Source organism: Lithobates pipiens, unplaced genomic scaffold (assembly GCF_037356315.1).
Source record: "Lithobates pipiens isolate NorthernLeopardFrog02 unplaced genomic scaffold, aLitPip1_a1.2 Scaffold_8, whole genome shotgun sequence".
Taxonomy (NCBI): Eukaryota; Metazoa; Chordata; class Amphibia; order Anura; family Ranidae; genus Lithobates; species Lithobates pipiens.
Genome location: NW_027507903.1, coordinates 286,675,750 through 286,702,241, shown reverse-complemented (window position 1 = coordinate 286,702,241; position 26,492 = coordinate 286,675,750). Strand labels below are relative to the sequence as shown.

Genomic DNA, 26,492 nt, shown 5'->3' with positions numbered 1-26,492 from the left:
ATACCGTATGAGTGTAAATCCACAAAGTGTCCTTCAACTGAGCCTCCAGGCTCCTTCTGAGAAACCAGCCTTACGCATGGCCTTCTCCCAAAGAGTCCTCCCCTGGATGCTTCTCCAGTTGGTCATGTTTTTCTGGGTGGGGCGTCCATGGACGCCCTCCCAGAATGTTGCTCTCGCGCGCGCGCCCCCCTGGTAGCGGCCGTTTACCATGTGATTACTCCGTCAAATGACGGAGCAATCACTTGTAAACAAACTGGCGTCACGCCGGTTCCTCCCTCCCCTCTCTGTACCGATCGGTACAGTGCAAAGGGAGATGCGGAGAGATGGCAGCAGTGCTGTGGGCTGGATGTGTAGTGTCCGCAGCGCTGCTCAGTGCCAATACTCTCCCCATACTGTGCAATACAGAAACAAAGAATTTTATTTTTTTTGCATGACTAATTGTGAGAGCACCAAAATCTGAAAATTGGTCTGGTTAGGAAGGGGTTTAAGTGCCCAGTGGTCAAGTGGTTAAGGTTAAACTTCTTTTCTACTAATTTTAATGAGTGGACACGTGTCTTGAAGTTTTGCGATTGCTACAAAATAAGAAGTGTCACTTTTATTCAACGGTATTTACATTTGATACAAAAATCAGGAATCTTGCAGCTACGTTCTCTGCACAGTGTACTATAACGAGGTTCATTTCCCGGATACAAAGCACTGGATGTTCAGGGAAGAAAAACACAAGATGAACAGAGTAGAATTGAGAGTTTCAATATACATGTGATCTGTCGGCTGCCTCACCGGCCCTGAGAGGAGATTGGTCGCAGGTTGCTGTTACCTTCAGGGGTACGAGAGCGCTGTACTGGTGTTGTGTCGAGATCTGTCCCCTATCACATAGTGCTTGCGCAGTACGGAAGACAAGGAGACGCCGAAAGTCTCAGAAGATGAGCGGCGCCTGCGAACTGAGTCCAGGTTCAAGCCCCACCATCCAAGTGGACACAGAGTTAGAATAAAAAATAGCCGAGCGAAGCGCGGCCATGCCTGTAGCACAGCGAGCAAAGCGAGCCTGCGAGGGGCCGTCTTACTAACTGCTACCATATATATCCACTTGGATGGTGGGGTTTCAAACTGGCCGCAGGCGCCGTTCTTCTTCTGAGACTTTCGGAGTCTCCTTGTCCTCCGTACCGCGCAAGCGCTGCGCAGTGCGGAGTAGACACTATCCGATGGGGGGACAGTTTTATACAGAACACTGGCACTTTGTATGGCAAAGGAGCTAGAAAGCAATGTTCTGTTATTTTAACAGTGTTGTGTAGCTAACCAATGAAACAGTCCGCAGCCACAGATTACTGCATTGTGCTCTTTGCCTTATTAAATGAAGCTCATTCAAGAAATCTAAATACTAAAGAGCACAGTAAAATGTAAAAAGATTTTGATCTTCGAGCTTGCCACATCAATATGGAATTGTGGTTTTTATTTTTTATTTTTTTTAAATCATAAGTCAAGTGACGGCTCAGGCTGTAAGCTTGTAAACTGCAGGTAGATCCGCTTGGATAATTCTGGGCCAACGCGCCGGGACGTAGACGTGACTCCTTCTCCCCCAGCCGCACAAGGATATCACTCAAGAGGCTGTGTCGCTCTGCGTTGGTCTGACAGTAGCGATAGGCCTGGAAGAGAGGTGAAAAAAAAAAGTATCATCGCCAAATTCTTCCATTCTACGGTTATATGCCGGTTTACATCTTTGCCAGTTTCCTGAACTGCCATTCAGTTGGTTTCAAGCAGATCATGTAACCCCTAACCGAATGGCATTTTGTTTGCAGACACAATTTAACCACCTCAGCCCCGGAAGGTTTTACCCCCTTCCTGACCAGAGCACTTTTTGTGATACGGCACTGCGTCGCTTTAACTGACAATTGCGCGGTCGTGCGATGCTATACCCAAACAAAATTGACGTCCTTTTTTCCTCGCAAATAGATCTTTCTTTTGGTGGTATTTCTATTTGGTATTTGACACTTCTGTAGTTTTTATTTTTTGCGCTATAAACAAAAAAATAGCGACAATAAAAAAAAAAAAAAAAAAAAGCATTATTTTTTATTTTTTTCCATAATAAATATCCCCCCAAAATATATATAAAAAAACTATTTTTTTCCTCAGTTTGGGCCGATATGTATTCTTCTACATATTTTTGGTAAAAAAAAAAGCAAAACGCGTTTATTGATTGGTTTGCGCAAAAGTTATAGCATCTACAAAATAGGGGATAGCTCTATGGCATTTTTATTATATATTTTTTTTATTAGTAATGTCGGTGATCTGCGATTTTTATCGTGACTGCGACATTATGGCAGACACATCGGACATTTTTAACACTATTTTGGGACCATTGTCATTTATACAGCAATCAGTGCTATCAAAATGCTAGCAAAACTGCGTAAATGACACTGGCAGTGAAGGAGTTAACCAGTAGGGGGCAATGAAGGGGTTAAGTGCATCCTAGAGAGTGATTCTAACGGTGGGGGGGATGGGCTTTTAATCACATGGCAGCGTTCACTGCTCTTGATGACACGTACATGCCGTTGCTTCAGTTGTACTGTGCCGTTCCCGGTGGCTCCCGCACGCATGCGTGGGAGTGACGTCATCGCAGCTCCGGCCAATCACAGCGCCGGAGCCACGATACCCGGTAGTAATCCCCTGGAGAAATGTCGCTGGCCCGAGGGGGAGACAAGGACGGCTGCGGGGGCTTCGTTCTCATGTAAGTAATTCTACCTTTATCTTGCAGGTTTTTCTTTTTGCAATTGTTAAAGGGGTTGTAAAGGTTTGTTTTTTATTTTCTAAATAGGTTCCTTTAAGCTAGTGCATTGTTGGTTCACTTATCTTTTCCTTCGATTTCCCTTCGAAATATTTTTTTTCTTTGTTTTCTTTGTCAGAATTTCTAACTTCCCTGACTAAACACCACTCGGATGATGGTGTGAAGTTTACTGAGGAGAAACAGGAAGTGAGAAAAAAGAAAAGAAAAAAAAACATTTAGAAGGGAAATCGAAGAAAAAATATGATTTTTGTATCACCGTAAAAAATCCTTTTCTCTGTAATTCACCGACCAACACAGCTCCTCTCTATAACAAAATGGGACGTCCCCAAGCAGTGCCAAACGAGGGGTGGGAAAAACAGCATAAAAACTTCATCCACCATGGCAGGTGGGAACTAGTGAAACTAAACCCACAAAAAAACAGTCGATAATTTCAAGAGAATATGAGGTGTCCGGCGCTACCTGATATTAAAAGGTGAATATCACCCTTATTTCCACTAGATACAATATTACCACAATACAGTAGGTTGTTCGTTATAGGTTTGTAGAAAACAATCGTATCCTCACCATAAAAATTCAATAGACTGTGCATAAAAGGAATACAGGAAATCTTCTAAAGTGCTTTTGTGTAAGAATAAGTGCTACATATAGTACTTAGTGTGAGTCACACGCGTATTCACACAATTCCCTATATATGTTATATTAATCACTATTCATAAACTTCAAAAACAAGCTAAAGTGCAACCTCATAAAAAACCCAAAATAATATGACTATAAAATTTACTATATGCACCAAACCCCAGACCTTGTATATCCAAATGTGCAAAAATGCAAGATAATCTTACTAGATAAATGCATATACCATAAATATCAACCAGGATATTTATATATTATAGAAAAAGGAGATAAATATATATGAAATTATGTGCTTTAAATCAAAAATTTTAAGTTTTCCCAAACAACATTAGATGAACAGCAGAACCAAAAAATAAAATAAAAAACCAAAAGCAGAAAAAGAAAAAATGAAAAAAATGAAAAAAAACACAAAAAAGTCTGTTAATGTCCACACGTGAAAACAAAGAAGATTACAAAAATTCAGACAAAAATCTTGATTGTGCAAATCCAACAGGAATAAAGTGACTTTCGTGCTTGCGACTAAATTCTCCAGGTAACTGTGTGCTCCCCCACAAGGTTCCCCACTCACCGGAACGATACACCCCTACAGGGGTAATGGGCCTTCAAATAAATCCTTATGCGATTCCAGACTTCAATTCCATATGCGATGCGATTGCTCCAACAAAAACACCCCTCCAGGGGTTTTTAACCTTTGAATGCGATCCCAATTTTCAGGTACCATATACGCAATCCAACAGAGGAGGGGGTCCAATTTAATCCTCATAGGAGAAAAAATATAAAATCTCCATAGTGTAGTAAATGATTTAAATGTGATCAAAAATAGGGGCACTAGTTGTAATGGTAAAAGAAACCTTTATTTTTAAGAAGCACATGTGCCAAAAAATGTATAAAGAAAGATAATTTTTTATATAAAAAATCTTTCAACAAAAAAGTATATAAAAAATAATTAACATCCCACTTAACAGTTCATAAACCAGTGGGAATTAATCATAAAAAACAACAAATGACGGGACAAAAATTAATAAAAGATTAATTAATTAATAAAAAAACAAACAGTCTCAAACAAGTTAAAATCAAGCTATGAAGAAAGCTAGCAGAGGGTAGATTAAAAACTCTCAGAAAGCTCACACCACAATAAATTCCAAATTATTTAGTCAGCAAGAGGTCCGCAAACTAAAGAGGACATGCATCCAAAAGATGGCTTTTAGTGTCAGCAGTTTGCCGTTTCAAAAGTGTGGAAACCTCACTGCTAACCCCGGGTTGTGGCTATAAAAAATACAAACATCCTCTGCAAGCTTCAGAAAAAACTTTTTTTGTATTTTTTATAGCCACAACCCGGGGTTAGCAGTGAGGTTTCCACACTTTTGAAACGGCAAACTGCTGACACTAAAAGCCATCTTTTGGATGCATGTCCTCTTTAGTTTGCGGACCTCTTGCTGACTAAATAATTTGAAATTTATTGTGGTGTGAGCTTTCTGAGAGTTTTTATTCTACCCTCTGCTAGCTTTCTTCATAGCTTGATTTTAACTTGTTTGAGACTGTTTGTTTTTTTATTAATTAATTAATTAATTTTTTATTAATTTTTGTCCTGTCATTTGTTGTTTTTTATGATTAATTCCCACTGGCTTATGAACTGTTAAGTGGGATGTTAATTATTTTTTATATACTTTTTTGTTGAAAGATTTTTTATATAAAAAATTATCTTTCTTTATACACTTTTTGGCACATGTGCTTCTTAAAAATAAAGGTTTCTTTTACCATTAAAACTAGTGCCCCTATTTTTGTTCACATTTAAATCATTTACTACACTATGGAGATTTTATATTTTTTCTCCTATGAGGATTAAATTGGACCCCCTCCTCTGTTGGATTGCGTATATGGTACCTGAAAATTGGGATCGCATTCAAAGGTGAAAAACCCCTGGAGGGGTGTTTTTGTTGGAGCAATCGCATCGCATATGGAATTGATTTCTGGAATCGCATAAGGATTTATTTGAAGGCCCATTACCCCTGTAGGGGGGTATCATTCCGGTGAGTGGGGAACCTTGTGGGGGAGCACACAGTCAACCTGGAGAATTTAGTCGCAAGCACGAAAGTCACTTTATTCCTGTTGTATTTGCACAATCAATATTTTTGTCTGAATTTTTGTAATCTTCTTTGTTTTCACGTGTGGACATTAACAGACTTTTTTGTGTTTTTTTTTTCATTTTTTTCATTTTTTCTTTTTCTGCTTTTGGTTTTTTATTTTATTTTTTGGTTCTACTGTTCATCTAATGTTGTTTGGGAAAACTTGAAATTTTTGATTTAAAGCACATAATTTCATATATATTTATCTCCTTTTTCTATAATATATACATATCCTGGTTGATATTTATGGTATATGCATTTATCTAGTAAGATTATCTTGCATTTTTGCACATTTGGATATACAAGGTCTGGGGTTTGGTGCATATAGTAAATTTTATAGTCATATTATTTTGGGTTTTTTATGAGGTTGCACTTTAGCTTGTTTTTGAAGTTTATGAATAGTGATTAATATAACATATATAGGGAATTGTGTGAATACGCGTGTGACTCACACTAAGTACTATATGTAGCACTTATTCTTACACAAAAGCACTTTAGAAGATTTCCTGTATTCCTTTTATGCACAGTCTATTGAATTTTTATGGTGAGGATACAATTGTTTTCTACAAACTTATAACGAACAACCTACTGTATTGTGGTAATATTGTATCTAGTGGAAATAAGGGTGATATTCACCTTTTAATATCGGGTAGCGCCGGACACCTCACATTCTCTTGAAATTGTCGATTATTTTGAAAGACCCTTGCGGGGATTTCTTGGTTGGGGGGCTGCAACCCGTATATATAGATAGTTGTATGCTTCTTGCTCTCTGTATTCTTTCTGGTTCCCGTATTGCCTAAGCGCGGTTTTGTTCAAACTTTTTAATTTCAGCCACAAAAAAACAGCAGTGCGTGGAAAAACCACCACAAAACCACAGGGTATCCTCAACAGGAGTGAACCCCAAGACCACATCCAACTGCGGAAGTAATGCTACAGTGCATTAACATAACAGTACTGCATTTTTTCGAAAAACCAAGAAAAAGTATCGGTTGCATATTCAATTTCAACTACACGGCCGCCTGCAAAACTTTGCGGCCAAAACAGGCATCAATCGATGCACTGACGTCTACCTTGTAGAACTTTGTAAACATGTGGACAGACGACCAGGCCTTACACACCTGAGCGACCAACGCTTGGTGTAGGAAGGCCCAAGACGTTCCGATTGCCCTTGTGGAGTGGGCTGTGACCGGAAAGGGGGGCACCTGCCCCTTCAAGGCTGTTATGGTTATGCAATAGAGTTCGTCTGCTTACCTGTCTGCATGTGATCATTTCTAGAGACCAGCCGAGCCTCACCTGACTGCTTTTATAATCCATCCTCTGGCATGGCTCCACCCTAGCTCCTATCAGACAACTCTATATTAACCTGTGCACTGCTAGCCTATCCTGCTGATCAACCTTTGTGTGTTAGCTTCCTGTTTCCTGCTGTGTGCTCTGCTACTGTTTTCCGTTACCGACTTTGGCGTGTCTTGACTATCCCTGTTTGCCTGTGATCCTGACCTTTTGGCATGTACCCGACTATTCTTGTCTGCTTGTGGCCCCCGACCTTGGCTTTGTCCCTCACCATTCCTATCCTGTTGCCTACTGTGGGTGTGAGCTGGGGGTCGCGACCTGGAGCCAGTTGCAGCCAAGTCCATCCTCACCACCAGAGGCGCTGGTGAACACCTGCTGGCTCTTAGACTCCGCGCCCCAGGGAATCTTACGCTCTAACCTCAGTGGGATCTGTCCCCCGTCTGCAGCAGTCACCCGTAGGGTCCACAACCTTGCGGTGCATTCCTAAACCCTACGGTGTGCATCTGTGACCTGGGCTCTAGGTGACCTGACAGTTTGATCAGCCATGGACCCGGCTGACGTGCCGCTCCCTGCAGTCGATCCATTGCAGGGCATAGTGCGGAGACTCAAGACCCAGGAATCTAATCAGACTCAGGTGATGCGATTCCTTCAGGATCTGGCTTCCTGCTTTGAGCAGCTACATGCTTCCTTGGGAACCCCGAACCTGCAGCCTCAAGTACAGTCTGCGACTGCACCTATCGCACCAGTCGCATCCACGCATTCATTATTACTGCCAGCTCCGTCCCATTTTTCTGGGGACTCCAAGGCCTGCAGAGGCTTCCTCAGCCAATGCACCATTCATTTTGAGCTCCAGCCTCAAAACTTTCTGTCTGATCGGGCAAAGGTAGCCTATATAATTTCCCTCCTCTCCGGTGAAGCTTTAGCCTGGGCTGCTCCCCTGTGGGAGAAAAATGACCCAGTGGTTTCCAGCCTGTCCAACTTCTTGAAGCTCTTTCGTAACATCTTCGAGGAGCCAGCTCCGGTTTCTTCTGCGGCTAGTGCCCTTTTACGCCTTCGCCAAGAATCTTGTTCAGTGGGCCAATATGCACTTCAGTTCCGTATCCTTACAGCGGAAGGAATTGAGCTGGAACAATGAGGCCCTGGTCACAACCTTTTTACATGGCCTCTCTGACCGAGTGAACGACGAATTAGCAGGAAGAGCTATCCCCGCCGGTCTGGACGATGTAATTTCCTTATGTAATCAGATTGACATTCGTTTCCAGGAGAGGTCCTTAGAAAAAAGACGCCAGCACTCCCTAGTATCTAGTCAGCCTGAGCTTTTTCCCCGTCGGCCTGTGGAGCATCCTCTGTCTGAGGAACCCATGCAGCTGGGCCGGACCAGACTAACCCCCGAAGAACGTGCTAGACGCAGAACTCTGGGCTTGTGTCTTTATTGTGGGGGCAAGGGTCATTTTCGTGACTCCTGCTCGCTCCGTCCAGGAAACGCTCGGGTCTAATACATTTGGAAGGTGGAGTATTGGACCCAGAAACATCACCTTCTTGTCTCCTTCTTCCGGTGTTCCTCCATGTAGGCAGTTCTTCCCAATCGGTCCTAGCATATCTGGACTCCGGGTCTGCCGGCAATTTTATGGACAGGAGAACTGCTTCTTCTATGAAGCTTACCCTTTCTCCCCTCGCTACTCCACTAGTAGTCTCGGCAATTGATGGCACTGTGCTCCCAGGGGGCCCTATCCGTTTCCAGACGCTACCTATTAGGATGTCGGTAGGGATACTCCACCAGGAGTGGATCTCCTTCCTCATCCTACCCAAGGCCTCTACCCCCATTGTATTGGGCCTTCCTTGGCTACAGCTCCACTCGCCACATGTGGACTGGATCTCTGGGCAGATCCTGGCCTGGGGTCCTTCGTGTTTCTCGTCTTGTCTTCCTAAGGTGACCCCCAAGAGGAAACTTCCCATTGCTACCACATCTGTATCGTCCGATCTTCCCGCGGCATACAGCGATTTGCGGGATGTGTTCTGCAAGAAGTCTGCTGAGGTGCTTCCTCCTCACAGATCTTTTGACTGTGCTATTGACCTTGTCCCTGGAGCAACCCTGCCCAGGGGTCGTACCTACCCTTTGTCCATTCCAGAGACCCAGGCCATGTCTGAGTATGTCGCCGAGAATCTGGAGAGAGGTTTCATCCGGAAATCCTCATCGCCTGCAGGAGCAGGGTTCTTTTTCGTTGCCAAAAAGGATGGTACCCTCAGACCCTGCATTGACTATAGAGGTTTAAACGCTGTGACTATTAAAAACCGTTACCCCTTACCTCTAATATCTGAGCTATTTGACAGGTTGAAGGGGGCTTCCATTTTCACTAAGTTGGATCTCAGAGGTGCATACAATCTCATTAGAATACGGGAAGGTGACGAATGGAAGAGCGCGTTTAACACTAGGGACGGGCATTACGAATACTTGGTTATGCCTTTTGGTTTGTGTAATGCTCCAGCTGTGTTCCAGAACTTTGTCAATGAAATATTTAAGAATCTACAGTACCTACAAAATGCTAAACGTCTGAACCCCAGACAGGCCAGTTGGAGTCTCTTCTTTTCTCGTTTTAAATTCACGATTACGTACAAACCTGGTTCCAGCAACGGTCGAGCTGATGCGCTCTCTAGGTCATTTGACACTTTGGACGAGGAGTCCAACCCTGATCCTGAGCCGATCATTCCTACCTCTTGCATTGTTGCCCATTCTACCACCCTGGAATCAAAAATTCCTCCTGGTAAGACCTTTGTTTCCATGGAGCTAAGAACTAAGATCCTTCGTTGGAGACATGATTCCAAGGTGGCAGGTCATGCTGGGTTCCTCCGATCCTTCCTGCTCATCAGTCGTCACTACTGGTGGCCTAATCTCCGCTCGGATGTTAAAGACTATGTTAAGGATTGTCACGTCTGTGCTCAGTCTAAATCTTCCACTCAAGCCCCTGCTGGTCTTCTCATGCCCTTGCCCATTCCTAAGGAGCCCTGGTCTCATATCGCCATGGATTTTATCACTGATCTTCCACTGTCGGAGAATAATACGGCCATTTGGGTAGTAATCGATCGGTTCTCCAAGATGGCTCATTTTGTTCCTCTTCCTGGTCTCCCTTCTGCCCCTGCCTTGGTTCCCATTTTTGTACGAGAGATTTTCCGCCTTCATGGTGTTCCTTCTCATGTCGTTTCGGACAGGGGTGTGCAATTTACTTCTCGTTTTTGGAGAGCCTTTTGCAAATCCCTCGATATTACCTTGTTTTACCTCTTCTTATCATCCCCAATCCAATGGCCAGACTGAGAGAGTTAATCAGGAGTTGGAGGTCTTTCTCCGTACCTTGGTCTCTGCCCATCATGATTATTGGGCATCACTATTACCGTGGGCTGAGTTCTCCCACAATAATCATGTTAATGTCAGTTCTCAGAAAACACCCTTTGTCACTGTTTATGGAAGACATCCTCAGCTTCCTCTTCCTATGACTTGTTCTTCTGACATTCCAGCTTTGGCTACTGTTCAGGAATCATTCAATTCCATGTGGGCTGACGTTCATGATTCCCTCCAGAAAGCTGCCAACAAATTCAAGAGTTTTGCTGACCGTCGCAGGCGTAAGCCACCTTCTCTTCTGCCAGGAGACAAAGTCTGGCTCTCCACCAGGAACATCAAACTCCGGGTTCCTTCCCTCAAATTTGCCCCAAGATTCATTGGTCCATACACCATCATTTCTAAACTGAATCCGGTTTGTTTCAAGCTCCAGATTCCATGTTGCCCTTCTGAAGCCTTTAGTCCTCAATAAGTTTTCTCATCCTCTCTCTACCGTAGCACCGGTTTCTGAGGAGGATCAGGAGTACGAGGTTAGCCAAATTTTGGATTCCCGACTCTGTAGAGGCATTCTCCAGTACCTCGTGCACTGGAAAGGTTTTGGTCCTGAGGAGAGGTCGTGGATTTCGGCTTCCGAGGTCTTTGCACCTCGTCTGTTGAGGAAGTTTCATTTGAAGTTCCCCTCTAAACCTGGTCCCAGGCGGGGAAGGGGGAGGCCTCATAAGAGGGGGGGTACTGTCATGGTTATGCAATAGAGTTCGTCTGCTTACCTGTCTGCATGTGTTCATTTCTAGAGACCAGCCGAGCCTCACCTGACTGCTTTTATAATCTATCCTCTGGCATGGCTCCACCCTAGCTCCTATCAGACAACTCTATATTAACCTGTGCACTGCTAGCCTATCCTGCTGATCAACCTTTGTGTGTTAGCTTCCTGTTTCCTGCCATGTGCTCTGCTACTGTTTTCCGTTACCGACTTTGGCGTGTCTTGACTATCCCTGTTTGCCTGTGATCCTGACCTTTTGGCGTGTACCCGACTATTCTTGTCTGCTTGTGGCCCCGACCTTGGCTTTGTCCCTCACCATCCCTATCCTCCAGTTGCCTACTGTGGGTGTGAGCTGGGGAACCCTGGGGGTCGCGACCTGGAGCCAGTTGCAGCCAAGTCCATCCTCACCACCAGAGGCACTGGTGAACACCTGCTGGCTCTAAGGCCGCGTACACACGCGCGGACTGTTCGCCCAACTTTGTCCGTCCAACAGTTTCGGCAAACAGTCCGCTCAAACTTAGCATGGACGGACATGGCCACACACGACGGACGAACAGTTTGCTGAAACCGTGCGCGATGACGTGAACGGCACGTACGACGGGACGAAAAATACGACGTCCTATACACTGCATTATAGCTTTCGGCGTGAAAATCCTTTCTGAGCATGCGCGCAACTTTGTTTGACGAAAAAGCCTACACACGGGCGGACTGTTCGCTCAAACAAGGTTTCAGCGGACAGTTTTTCGGAAATTCCGAAAAACCTTGTCCGTCCAACTGTCCGCTGAAACTGTCCGCTGAAAGCCCACACACGAGCGGACTGTCCGCCCAAACACTGTTCAGCGGACAAAGTTGGGCGAACAGTCCGCCCGTGTGTACGCGGCCTTAGACTCCGTGCCCCAGGGAATCTTACGCTCTAACCCCAGTGGGATCTGTCCCCCGTCTGCAGCAGTCAGCCATAGGGTCCACAACCTTGCGGTGCATTCCTAAACCCTACGGTGTGCATCTGTCACCTGGGCTCTAGGTGACCTGACAAAGGCTTTGGGTCACGTGTTCAGGGTTCCGGAGTTGTTTGTGAGACCCGTGTACTCCTGTCTGGTTCCAGGACTGGTGTAGCCATGTGAGGGGTGCTGGGCACGGAGTGTTCGACACCCCGCAACATGTTCCTGTCAGTGGCCCCTGATAGACCTGCTTGGTCTGGGGTAGGGATCCATCCGTTCCTGAGTCTTGGAACCTGCTGGTCCGAGGTGCAGTAACTGAGGGAGGATTCAAAGTTTCCAGGTGTGCTCTCATGGAAAGTGACCAGGGGAGGACTCTTCGGAGGAGGGCCGGCAAGTGCCTGGTTACTGAGTTGAGAAGGACATTGACGAACTCACACTTTTCCAGTACCATTGAGGAGATGGAAAACGTTCCAGGTACGGAGGAAAAAGGTTCCTGTTCACCCTTAGTTGATTGTTCAAGTATGAGTCAACGTGCTGACTGCCATGATCTCTGGCTAGAGATCTGTTCAGCCTTGAAGTACCCAGCTGCGAGTGGCTACTCTCTGGGTGGAAATAGAGACTTTGCTAGTCCTGCAGTTTAAGGTGCTTGAGTTCTTCACCCATGCCCTCTGTTCTCTAAGAGACTGTGTTAATTATTCTTAATGCAAAAAAAAAACTTTTAAAGAGGACTTCATCTGTGTCAGTGTTCAGGTCGTTGGGTGTCAACCCTGGGAGCCCCTAGAGGTGGAAGAGCAGGCCAGGAAAAGGTGGCTGGTAAGCCCATAAAGTCAAGGCCGCCCTGCAACGGGTTATGGCCACTACATAAGCAAACAAAAAAAAAAAAAAAAAATTTAAATTTTTGTATATGCCCTTATGCTATACTTGTGTTTACGCAAGCACTGTTATATACTTGAGTACAGTCATGCACAGCCTTTTATGTCTATGGGCAGATGTACAGAGCACCTGGGCTTTTCAGGTAGTGCAAATATGCCAAAATGTACTTTGCACGGGCTCAGATGACCATGTGCAAGAGGCTTTAAAGCAGAGGTGTCAGGCCAGGTTCACACATATTCAAATTGGATGCAGGTTTCCTTGCATCCAATTCGCATGACAGGAGAGTGTAACTGACTCTAAATGAAGCCGGTTTACACAGCTCTGGGGTGGCTGCGGTCTGCATTTAAAAAGGTTCCTGTGTGTCTTCTGTTCTGATTTAGGTGCAAAATCAGGCAAAAATTTGGACCTGATACGCACCAGAATTGGTGAACAGGGATGCATTAGACCCCCATGCTGTGAACTGCAGATGAAACATTTGTGAAGGGAGCCTCAAACTCCATTACCACTGTGGTTGCCCTCAAAGGGCCAGTTGTGTCTGTAAGACTAGATTTCCATAGCAACCCCCACCCCCCTTACATCAAATGTCAAAATCCCCCATCACCAGGGGCGGACTGACAACTTATGGGGCCCCCGGGCAATAGGAGATTATGGGGCCCCCAGGCAATCAGAGATTATGGGGCCACACAGTATACACAAACGCACACACACAGTATACAATCACACAGTATACATATACATGTACACACAGACATAGACATGTTTCTATTGGCTGAGAAAGTACTAGAGAGGTGGGGCAGCTATAATCTCAGGATTTTTAGACCAAAAGGATCTCGGTGAGGGACATTTCAGAGACAGATGTAAAAAAAACACAGATTTTTACATACTGTCACTGATTTTACTGAGGCTGGCAACCCTGATGGGTCCCCCTAGTGGCCCGGGGCCCTCGGGCAGTGCCCAAGTGGCCAAATGGTCAGTCCTCCCCTGCCCACCACCATCAGAATTCAAGAGTCCCCCACCCTCCCTTACATCACAGTGCACGCCCTTAGCTTGTGCTGCTGCTGGGAATAAGCTGGGGTTGGAGCAGGGTAGCAAAGAGTGAAGGGTCTGGAGAAGTAGTTTTTTCCTCCTCTCTACACCAACTGCTGAAACAAGGTGAGGGCAGAGACGAAGGGGGTCTGCAGGAGAGGTACGAGGGCCACATAAAATGGCCTGGCTGGCGGGATTCGACCTGCGGGCCTTGTGTTTGGACACGTGAATTTAAGTATAGTTCAACTTTTGTTGTCAGTTTGGGGAAAACCTCACTAAATGTTTGTTACGTTTTCCCAATATCATAACACACCTAAAAACACATTTTTAAATATTTCTTATGTTTTTTGTGTTTATTTTTTTTTGGCTGGACTTTGAACAAACTGCAAGCTACTGAGCAATTTATAAGTGAAAATGGAGGGACAAAGTGGGGACAGGCTGAGTTTCCTCTCATTACCATACAATACAGAACCCAAGCCCTGAGATCTTTCACCCTTTATTAGAGCAGACAGTTTTGAAATCTACAACTCGTAAAGAGATCTGCCAGCACAGACAGGGTTAATTATGGTTAACATTAAGACCCCTTTCACACCAGGGCGTTTTGCAGGCGCTATAGCGTTAGAAATAGCGCCTGCAATCCACCCTAAAAAAGCTGCACCATTGTTTGTAGTGTGAAAGCCAGAGGGCTTTCACACTACAGCGGTGCGCTGGCAGGACATCAGGGAAAAGTCCTGCAGGCAGCTTCTTTGGAGCGGTGAAGGAGCGGTGTGTTTACTTCTCCTCCACCACTGCTCCCCATTGAAATCAATGGGGCAACGCTGTAATACCGCTGGCAAAACGCCGCTATTGCGGCGTATTGCCGGCGGTTTTAACCCTTTCTGGGCCGCTAGCGGGTGGTAAAAGCGCCCCGCTAGCGGCCGAAATGCGCCGCAACTCCAGCGGTAATACAAGGCTTAAAATAGCAGCGTTTTACCGCCCACGCTATGGGTGATGTGGTGTGAAAAGGGGTCTAACTGCTCAGTAAGGATAAACATGAATGTAAACCCCACTGAAATCAATGGGAGCAAAAATATTATCAATTCTAGCCACTTAAAAGGGTAATAGGCAAGGACAAACAAAGGGAACAGGGGGCCGGGCACTGCTTAAGGGAAATAAAAAAAAAAAAAAGTGGTGCGTCTTTAGTGCTGTGACATTTCCAAAACAAAATTACAATTTGGCCCATACTGGGTTGCTTTTTTGTTGCAAAATATGCATAGGGCTCCCCAACTTAATAATATGCATGGGGAGCTGGGCTCTGCCCTGGGAGATATGTACAAATGTTTAACCTCTATAGATCTGCGCTATAGACGAATGACGGCTACAGCGCGGACCTGCTTTGCCGGGACGACGTCTATTGACGTCGTCCTGTGCACGAGAGGCCTGCGCGCCCCCTCACAGATCGGATCAAGGGGGCGATTCCGACCCCTTACCACATGATCAGCTGTCAGCCAATGACAGCTGATCATGTGATCACAACAGAGCCGGTAATCGGCTATTTTTCCTCCTAGAGCTGACAGCGCGAGGAGAAAAAAGCCGATCACTGGCGGCCGTGAGAGGGACTTCAGTCCCGATCACGGCCAGCTCATCAGTGCCCACCTGCCCCCTGCCGGTGCCACCTAAATATGGAGAAACGTGCAACCCATCAGTGCCACCCATCAGTGCCCACAGTGCCACCTATCAGTGCCCACAATCTGCCTCAATAACAGTGCTGCACCTCAGTGCCACATATCCGTGCCCATCAGTGTCATCTACCAGTGCCACCTATCAGAGCCACCTATCAGTGCTCATCAGTCCCCTCTATCAGTGGTACCTATTAGTGCCCATTAGTGCCACCCTTCCGTGCCACCCATCAGTGCCATCTTATCTGTGCCCATCTTTGCCCATCAGTACCGCCTTATCTGTGCCCATCAGTACTGCCTTATCTGTGACTATCAGTGCCACCTTATCTGTGCCTATTAGTGCCGCCTTAACTGTGCCTATCAGTGCCCACCAGTGCCGCCTCATCAGCGCATTTCAATGAAGGAGAAAAAGGACCTGTTTGCAAAATTTTATAACAAACTATTAAACATGATTTTTTTTATTTTTTATTTTGCATCTTTTTTTGTTTAGCAAAAAATAAAACTCCCAGCTGTAATTAAATCCCACCAAAAGAAAGCTCTATTTGTGGGAAAAAAAATAATAAAAATTTCATTTGGGTACAGTGTTGTATGCCCGCGCAATTGTCATTCAAAGTGCATCAGTGCTGAAAGCTGAAAATTGGTCTGGGCAGGAGGGGGGTTTAAGTGCCCAGTAAGCAAGTGGTTAAAGCCAAACAGTAAACATACAAGATTACTTTAAATAACATGCCGTCCTGTGAAGTGGCACACCTGTACAGTGTATACAATGTACTACAGTAAAAATGACACAAAGAAAAAAAATGCAGTTTTTAAAAATGTTTTTTTGACATTTAGCCATTTCGTTCTGTTTGTAAACTATGCAGTTGGGAATTCCCTTCATCTTTACCAGACCATATCCTGGATCAGAGTCTGGTATACAGCGCCTTGAACAATTATTCATACCCCTTGAAATTTTTCACATTTTGTCATGTTACAACCAAAAACACAAAGTGGCACATAATTGTGAAGTGGAAGGAAAATGATAAATGGTTTTCAAAAAATGTAAATATCGGAAAAGTTTGGCGTGCATTTGTATTCAGCCCCCTTTACTACTTTGATACCCGTAACTAAAATCTAGTGGAGCCAATTGCCTTCAGAAATCACCTAATTAGTAAATAGAGTCCACCTGTGTGTAATTTAATCTCAGTATAAATACAACTGTTCTGTGAAGAACTCAGAGGTTTATTAGAGCAGTGGCCATCAACCCTGCCCTCAGGGCCACTAACAGGCCAGGTTTGCAAGATAACTGAAATACATCACAGGTGATATCATTTGCTGCTAAGTGATTTTAGTCTGCTTCTCCCCAAGGTAATACATAAAACCTGGCCTGCTAGTGGGCCCTGAGGACAGGGTTGATGACCACTGTATTAGAGAACCTAAGGCCCCTTTCACACGGACGATCCATTCAGGTCCGCCTGTCAGTTTTTCAGGCGGACCTGAACGGATGCTCCATAGAGGTCTATGGAGCGTCGGATGTCAGCGGTGACAAGTCCGCTGACATCCGACCCGTGTGACGGAGGAAAAAGCTATTTTTCCATCCGTCATCGGATCGGGTGACGACGGACACTGCGGTCCATCATCACCCGATCTCCCATAGGGGAGAGCGGCGCTGTGACAGGTCCGTCCCTGCGCAGTGTGCAGAGACAGACCTGTCATCTTCCTGCTCAGGGGAGATTGCTCCGGCGATCCCCGCTGAGCAAGCCGATATCCACGGGGAGGATCAGCACTGATCCACCCCGTGTGAAAGGACCCTAAGACCTCTTTCACACTGCAGGTGTTTTTCAGGTTAAAACCGTCCCGCTATCGGCCAAATAGCGCCGCTAAACCTACGGTAAAGCGGCGCTACAAATATTGCCGCTTTACTGCTGACGCCCGGGGAGGCTCGGTGTGAAAGGGGTCTTAGTGAACAAACAGCATCATGAATATGGTTGCCACCTGATCCCTTTAAACCTGAACACCTTTGAATTACACAGGTTCTGTGGTTAATTAGGGTGGTAGCTAAACTCACTTGGTGCCTTATCTGCATTTAATTAGCCTCAGAACCTGTGTAATTCAAAGGTGTTCGGGTTTAAAAGGATGGGGTGGCAACTCTAATCATGAAGGCCAAGGAACACACCAGGCAGGTCAGGGATAAAGTTGTGGAGAAGTTTAAGGCAGGACTTGGTTATAAAAAAAAAAAGATCCCAACTTTGAACATCTCACGGAGCACTGTTTAATAAATCATCCGAAAATGGAAAGAGTATGGCACAGCTGCAAACGTACCAAGACATGGCCGTCCACCTAAACTGACAGGCCAGACAAGGAGAACATTAATCAGAGAAGCATCCATGAGGTCCATGGTAACTCTGGAGCAGCTGCAGAGATCCACAGCTCAGGTGGGATAATATGTCTACAAGACAACTATTAGTCTTGCACTCCACAAATCTGGCCTTTATGGAAGAGTGGCAAGAAGAAAGCCATAAGAATGTCCCATTTGCAGTTTGTGAGAAGCCATGTGGGGGACACAGCAAACATGTGGAAGAAGGTTCTCTGGTCAGATGAGACCAAAATGGAACTTAATGGCCTAAAAGCAAACTGCTATGTGTGGCGGAAAATGAACACTGCTCATCACCCTGAACACACCATCCCCACCGTGAAACATGGTGGTGGCAGCATCATATTGTGGGGAAGCTTTTCTTCAGCAGGGACAGGGAAGTTGGTCAGAGTTGATGGGTGTCAGGGCTGGGCTCAACCCTTCCTTCTCTGAGCTGGCCACTCAGCTGTTGGCTAATTGCCAGCTCTCATCTCTCTCCACAGTTACTCAGCTGTTGATGATATCCTGCTTACTTAAGCTGTCCAGTTCAGAGGATCTCTGCCTTCGTCTTGGTCAACATCACAGAAACTTTCTCCTGCGATCCTGTTCAAGACTTGCTTTGCTGACATCCCTTCTGGCTCCAGATCCTGCTTGCTTTTCCACTATATTGATCCCTGACTTCTGGCTTGGCTGACTATTTGTTCCGGTTCATGAACTTTGGCTATGTTTTGACTACATTTGTTCTTTTTACTTGTATTGTTAAACGAGTGCGATTTAACTGTACTTCTGTCTCAGCCTGATTTCATGGTTTCTGACAATGGGATGATGGTTGGAGCCAAATACAGGGCAATCTTAGAAGAAAACTTGTTAGAGTCTGCTAGGGCTTTAGACTGGGGCAGAGGTTCACCTTCCAGAAGGACAATGACCCTAAACATACAGCCAGAGCACAATGGAATGGTTTATATCAAAGCATATTCATGTGTTAAAATGGCCCATTCAAAGTCCAGACCTAAATCCAACTGAAAATTGCTGTTCACAGATGCTCTCCATCCAATCTGACAGATCTTGAGCTATTTTGCAAAGAAGAATGGGCAAACAATTCACTCTCTAGATGTGCAAAGCTGGTAGAGACATTCCCAAAAGACTTGCAGCTGTAATTGCAACTAAAAGTGGTTCTACAATGTATTGACTCAGGGGGGCTGAATACAAATGCACTCCACACTTTTCACATATTTATTTGTAAAAAAATGTTAAAACCCATTTATCATTTTGCTTTCACTTCACAATTAGGTGCCACTTTGTGTTGGTCTATCACATAAAATCCCAATAAAATACATTTATGTTTTTGGTTGTAACATGACAAAATGTGGAAAATTTCAATGCCCTGCCTCACCGGGCCACAGGCGGCTCCCAAAGTACGCCGGGCATGCAGCGAGGGTGTGGAAAAGCGGGGAGGCTGTTTACCTTGGAGACCTGCTGTGGATTGGGGTGGAGGGAGGGGGAAGCCGTAGGCTGGTGGGGAGCGGGCAACATTTGTCGCAGGGTTTCGTTTGAGAGTCCCTCCGGTGGGCAGGGCTGAGGAGGCAAGGACCAACCCCCTTAACATCTACAGTACTTTTTCAATGCACTGTAGATGTTAAGGGGGTGGGCCCACAAAAGAAAAAAGACAAACAGCATGGTGTTTTTCCTTATCCTTGATTAGGGTCTGGTATGGATTTTAGGAGGAGGACCCCACAAAAAAAAGGAAACCGAAAAGACTATATATTCTCTTTACCATATTTGTGACAAGAAAAGGAAAGCACAGAGTGATCTAATGTGAAATCTGCCTCTACTCTTGCCCTTAAAAGATATTTCTAAGTCACTTTTGTCTATGTGAATGTATCAACAATTCATGTTACACACGTAGTAAATGCAACTCAGGCACCTGTGCACTTACCTCCATGCTATTGTGCAAAAAGTTCAGTTTAATGTTAAACCAGCCTAACAATGTTAGGTAGCAAAAACATACATCTACATAGCTCCCAACTGTCCCTGATTTGGATCCCTTTTTTTGTTGTCCCTCATTCCTTCTCATTTGTCCCTCATTTTGGTCTGATCTATATAGATGTATATAAAATGCACTTTTTATCTATCAAAAAGTGTTTTGCAGTGCTAAACCTTTCATCTGATTTCTAAATTGCTGCATTTGTAAATTCCGAAAGCAAATATAAAGGAAGAGTAGTGGTAAAAAAAAAGCACTTGTGGGTTTACCCAATCTTGTTTTTTTGTACAATTCTCCTTTAAAGGGGCGTTGTAGGGGTGTGTGTCCTATGCCTGCATACTTTTGCTGATAGGTGTCCCTCATTCCCATCTCAAAATGTTGGGAGCTATGCATCTATTGTGTTTGACCAATAAACAGTTGTATGTGTCAAACACTAATACTTTTTCAGAGTACATATATTTTATCTGGGTCGATAAACTGGGTAGGATACCAGCATGTACAATATCTCTTCCGAATGTTACCATTCCCCAAAGAATTTCACTCAGCAGCAATTAATGTAGATTTTATCCATTAACATTTGTTTATGATGGAGTTAAACCCCTAGGGTCTCTGACAAACACCAGCTGACAGGTTGAATGCAACCTCCTGAACTGTTTTCAGAAGAGCTAACAGTAAATATGGCTTAATCCCTGCAAGGCACTATGTTACCATGGGAACTAAAGTCGAAAAACATATAGATACTATTTTAAGCTATTTTAAGATGTCATTCCTAACATTTTACCTGTTAAATTTCCACCGCTTAATTGGTTTAGTCCTTGAGGGGCTTATAAATGTCCATATTTTCAAAAGAATAGGGAAAATTAAAAGTATGAATGAATGTACCTAAAAATATAACTATTCATTCAAGTTGACAATATCTTGGACAAATAAGCTGCTTTCCCCATTATATATTGCTCTAAGCCTTCATGAAATTTCTATTGGATATGAACAGTTGCACATGATTTATGTCAAGTAAGAAGGAAAAACCTGTGGATGTATGAATCATAATCACAGTTGAAGGCTAAATTACCCAAGATCATTTGTGCTACAAAAGGAATTAGGTCATACATGTAATGCCGTGTACACACGGTCGGACTTTCCGGGAAGAAAAAGTCAGACGGAATCAATTCATCGGATATTTTCCGATTGTGTGTGAGCTTCAGCTGACTTTTTTTTCCCGAAAATTCTGACGGACCTAGAAATAGAACATGTTTTAAATCTATCCGACGGAATCAATTCCTATCAGGAAAACCGTTCGTCTGTATGCTGTTCCCGACGAACCAAAAATGACGCAAGGGCAGCTATTGGCTACTGGCTATTTAACTTCCTTTTTCTAGTCCTACATGTTGTACGTCACCATATTCTAAACGATCAGACTTTGGTATGATCGTGTGTAGGTAAGTCAGTTTCAGCGAAACTTCATCGGAAAAAACGGCAGAGTTTATTCTGATGGAAAAAACGGTCGGGTGTACGCGGCATAAGCGTGTGTCCTAACTCTGCTACTGTCTTATTTCATGAGACAAAAGTACAAAGTGTAAGTCACATCTGAACTTTTATTAATTTAAAGTGGTCAAAACAATAAAACATAATTAGTAAGTGGTTGGCAGTATTAAAGTAAATCTTGGGAATATGATAAAAAAAAAAACATTAACAAGAGTTTATGTAAGAAAACGGGATGTTGACTTCTCAACACCCTATTGATCAATGAGGTCACCTATCACATTAATGCAATAAGACAGGGTTGCATTTCCCTTCACATTTACAAAATCCTCTGGATGCCAGGAACTTGATCCATATGGCTACCTCCAGACCACGCACTTTATCAGTTAAATGAAGTTGATTTACTAAAACCTGAGAGTGCAAAATCTGGTGCATCTATGCATGGTAGCCAATCACACTTCTAACTTCAGCTTGTTCAATTAAGCTTTGACAATAAAAGCTGGAAGCTGATTGGTTTCTATGCAGAGTTGCACCAGATTTTCCATTCTTCAGTTTTAGTAAATCAACTCTAATATCTCGAAAAGACCGATTATGCTGACTCGTTTAGGAGACGAATGCGAGATGCATGACACCGGCGCATACCTTTTTAGCCCTCCTTCCAGTTGGATGTGTTAGGCCGCGTACACACGGGCGGACTGTTCGCCCAACTTTGTCCGCTGAACAGTGTTTGGGCGGACAGTCCGCTCGTGTGTGGGCTTTCAGCGGACAGTTTCAGCGGACAGTTTGACGAACAAGGTTTTTCGGAAATTCCGTAAAACTGTCCGCTGAAACCTTGTTTGAGCGAACAGTCCGCCCGTGTGTAGGCTTGTTCGTCAAACTAAGTTCCGCGCATGCTCAGAAAGGATTTACACGCCGAAAGTTATAATGCAGTGTATAGGACGTCGTATTTTTCGTCCCGTCGTACGTGCTGTTCACGTCATCGCGCACGGTTTCAGCAAACTGTTCGTTCGTCGTGTGTGGGCATGTCCGTCCATGCTAATTTTGAGCGGACTGTTTGCCGAAACTGTTGGACGGACAAAGTTGGGCGAACAGTCCGCGCGTGTGTACGCGGCCTTATGCTTGTTGATTGCACTCTTGGGATTGCTCTAGACACACCCATTTATCTTCATTATTTTTCTTCCTTATTTCTCTACTCCGCTCTTTTCTGCTTTTCCTTTCTATCTTTTCTCCTTCTTTATTTGTAATGTAGCAGGCTCGTATTTAAAATATAAATGGCATATGATGGTCCCATTTCTCTCTAGCTGCCCTGCATGTGGGACTCTTTTGATCGCATAACTCAGCTTGATCTTTATGTCGGCGGTTTTATGTGCCTTATATTATGTCTTTGACATACTATGGATTTTTCTCATTGTTATATGTTGCAATATTCTTCCTTTATCAATTTTCTTTCCCATGCATTATTCTGACCTGATGTATGCCCCCCCCCCCCATTCTGTTTGTAGGGGTTTGTTGGATATTGTTTTAACCTATACCCACTGCGCATTTTGTAATATTCTATGCGTTCTCTGAATAACAAATAATATTCGACCATAAAAGACTGATTGTTAAGCTCACTCAACTGCTGAAGCAGTTTTTTTTCTGTACGTCACTGTTCCTCATTGCCTACTCTCTCAGATTTACAAATGGCTCCACACAGATAACTGTCTGGCCCCCTCTTTTACCACTTTTAGGAGAACAAACTCCAATTTAGAGATTAGCAATAAGACAAAATGTTATTTCTTACACATAAGACTTTGATCTCCAATAGATCTGAAGAATCCAGATGCAAATTTTTATCTCTTTCATATTATATCCCAGGAAAACTCTACAACATTTTCCCAGACACCCAGCTCATTATACTGGAGATGATCCAAGTCTGAAGGGACACTACTAATCCATCTATTTTTTACATCCTTGAATATTAACCTCATTTGATAATCTCTCTTCCCTTGCAGTATATAACTGATATACAACCTTCGAACAACCCTATCTACTTCCTTTTACATCCAAATGACACGGACCCATCCCCATATAAAAAATCTCTACTCATACACCTGATCATTGCTAATCCTGAAATTCTGCAATCAGCCAAATGCCCTTATTGGTGTCTAGAACTGAAAACATTATGTGACTCGGAAGACCTAAATAAATCCTGTTATGACCAAGATGAAAAATTCCAACGTATATGGCACCCATGGCTACTATTTTATTACCCGTAACAGTATAATTGTCCTAAAACTAGATCATGAACCCTATTGGAACTCTCAAGCATTATACACTTCAATAACCTGGTTTCTGACTCCCCATAGGGAAGCTTCAAAGTCTATTTTCTTATGATGTACTTAATCTCTGCACACTACAGGATGTTTCTCCATGATATGTAAACTGTTATGTAAACTGTTGGCGCTATATAAATCCTGTATAATAATAATGTACAGTAGTTACACATGTAGATTTATAATGTGGAGTCAAGAGGTAGTTAACCTAAACTAGTTTTTTGACTACTCGCAGATGTATGTTTAAGAGCAAGATGTTTAAGAGCGAGATTCATACCTATGTGTGCTTTACAACGCAAGTGGTAACCGACACATTTAGATGCAAACAGGTCAGATCGGATTATATTGTCAGAAAATCCGATTGTGTGTGGGCTCTATCTGACTTTTTCCGTCGGAAATTCCAACGGCAAAAATTTGAGAGCAAGATCTCAAATTTTCCGACAAAAAATCCGATCTTACTTTTTTCGATCATTTATAGAGAATTCCAATCGGACAAAGTGCCACGCATGCTCAGATCAAATTATGAGACCAAAGCTATTGGCTACTAGCGTCTACGTAGTCCCGTCGTAACAAACAAACGTCATCACGTTACAAACAATTGGATTTTCCGACAACTTTGTCTGACCGTGTGTAGGCAACACCAGTTTCGGACAAAATCCGTCCGAAAAAAATCAGACGGATTTTGTGATCGGAATGTCCAACCGTGTGTACGGGGCAAAAAAAAATAAAAATGAAAATCAGCAGCTACAAATACTGTAGCTGCAGACTTATGAAAAACAAGGTCACTCACCTGTCCATGGATCCAGCGTCTTCCTCACCTGGGCCGGTTATTCGCTGGTCTACGTGTCCCCTGCATCAGCATGTTTACTAAGGGAAGCTGGCTGTGATTCCTTACTGCTTCACATCTGGATTCCCACTGTGTTTGTGCAAGCAGAACTGTGCTTTGTGAATTGTCCCTCTGGCTTTTGGGACCTGTGACATGTCCCAAAAGGTTGCGGCCGGGGGGGCAAACTTCTGCCCTGATCGTCTAGGCGGTCGGAGCAGAAGTGGGAACAGGCACCTGTTGAATGGTGGCTTCCTATTCCCACATCATTGGGACCCTATGAGAGGAGCTGCTCTGAGCAAAACCATTGCACAGAGCAGGTAAGTATAACATGTTTGTTATTTACAAAAAAAAACAAAAAACTTTACAATTACTCTAGGCTATGATATGTATGAATTTCTAAAACGTATATGGGTACATTTTACATTATTATTACTTGTGATATATTTTGGAATCATAACTGTTTAGACATGCGCGGTTATTTTTGTTTTTCGGAAATTCGGCTGTATCTGAATTTCCAAATTTGAATAGTACCGAATTTAAACAAATCCGAAATAAGGAAATTTGAATAGTTTTCAAATTCGAATAGTTTTCAAATTCAAAAACTATTCGAATAGTTTTACAATTTGAAAACTTTTGGGATTCGAATAGTTTTCCAATTTCCAATTTCCAATTTCCAAAGAGAAAAAAATAGAATAGAAAATAAAGGAATAGAATAGAAAAAAATTATATATATTTTTTTCTATTCCTTTATTTTCTATTCTATTTTATTCTCTTTGTAAAAATGGAAAACTATTTAAATTCAAAAACTATTCAATTTCGAAAACTATTCGAAACTGATTTGAAAACGTTTTGAATCGATTCGAAAACGAATAAACAAAACAAATAAACAAAACAAATCCCGATAACAAATGAAACGAATGAAACTAATTTAACTAAACAAATTTATGTAAATAAAGAAACACAACTAAACATTTTTTTTCGTTCTGCACATGTCTATAACTGTTTCATGTAAACATGCAGTGAAATACTTCTGTTCATGGATTTTTCCAATGACTTCAGCTGACCAACATGTTTTGAATACCACCTCTGAGACAGAGACAGGGTTCCATGAGGTGACAAGCATGACCCATAATAAACTGTATGTATTGAGAAATACAGTTCATATTAGTGACAGTTGTTTTGCATATCATTCTTTTTATTTAGGAAGAAAATTGAAGCTGAAATGTTTATAATTACAAAATTCTGTATTCATTTAATTTAGAGGATCAAGTTGTACAAGCATACTTTCTTTTTTAGTATCCATTTCTATTAAAGATTTGCGACGATCTTGCTGCAGCCAGTAAAGCATCTCTGTTTTGTCCCACTTCATTTTTTCAGTATACGGTCTGCCCTGCAATAGGTAAGATTATTGATTGTTAACAATTAGCTCCAGTATTTGTAATTAGAGCTGGTTGGGTTAAGGCTGTTCTTATATGGGCACGTCTGTGTGGAGTTTGAGGGCAGTAAGCAGCTGTCTGTGGACCTCTGTTCATCAGCATAAGGCCTCACATCAAAATGCAAACTGGTGTACAGACCTGTGTTGTCATCCACCAAGCTGATGTACAGACCTATGTAGGACATCCACCAAACTGGTGTACAGACCTGTGTTGTCATCCACCAAACTGATGTACAGACCTATGTAGGACATCCACCAAACTGATGTACAGACCTATGTAGGACATCCACCAAACTGGTGTACAGACCTGTGTAGGACATCCACCAAACTGATGTACAGACCTATGTAGGACATCCACCAAACTGGTGTACAGACCTGTGTAGGACATCCACCAAACTTATGTACAGACCTATGTAGGACATCCACCAAACTGGTGTACAGACCTGTGTTGTCATCCACCAAGCTGATGTACAGACCTGTGTAGGACATCCACCAAACTGATGTACAGACCTATGTAGGGCATCCACCAAACTGATGTACAGACCTATGTAGGACATCCACCAAACTGATGTACAGACCTGTGTAGGACATCCACCAAACTGATGTACAGACCTATGTAGGACATCCACCAAACTGATGTACAGACCTGTGTAGGACATCCACCAAACTGATGGACAGACCTATGTAGGACATCCACCAAACTGATGTAC

The 26,492-nt window shown here is 43.5% G+C and overlaps 1 protein-coding gene across 4 annotated transcripts in view; it reads right to left on the bottom strand.

Moving 5' to 3' along the window:
* Positions 1 to 580: 580 nt before the first annotated feature.
* The window catches only part of CCDC87 (coiled-coil domain containing 87), a 127,770-nt gene continuing 101,858 nt past the window's right edge, over positions 581 to 26,492 (bottom strand). For 3 of the 4 annotated variants that reach the window (XM_077472316.1, XM_077472313.1, XM_077472315.1), the window contains one exon: positions 581 to 1,643. In XM_077472316.1, the coding sequence (XP_077328442.1) occupies positions 1,359 to 1,643 (285 nt within the window). In that variant the 3' untranslated portion in view covers positions 581 to 1,358. Of the gene's footprint in view, positions 1,644 to 25,631; positions 25,738 to 26,492 lie in introns of all 4 variants that reach the window. The other variant, XM_077472314.1, reaches the window with a different exon arrangement.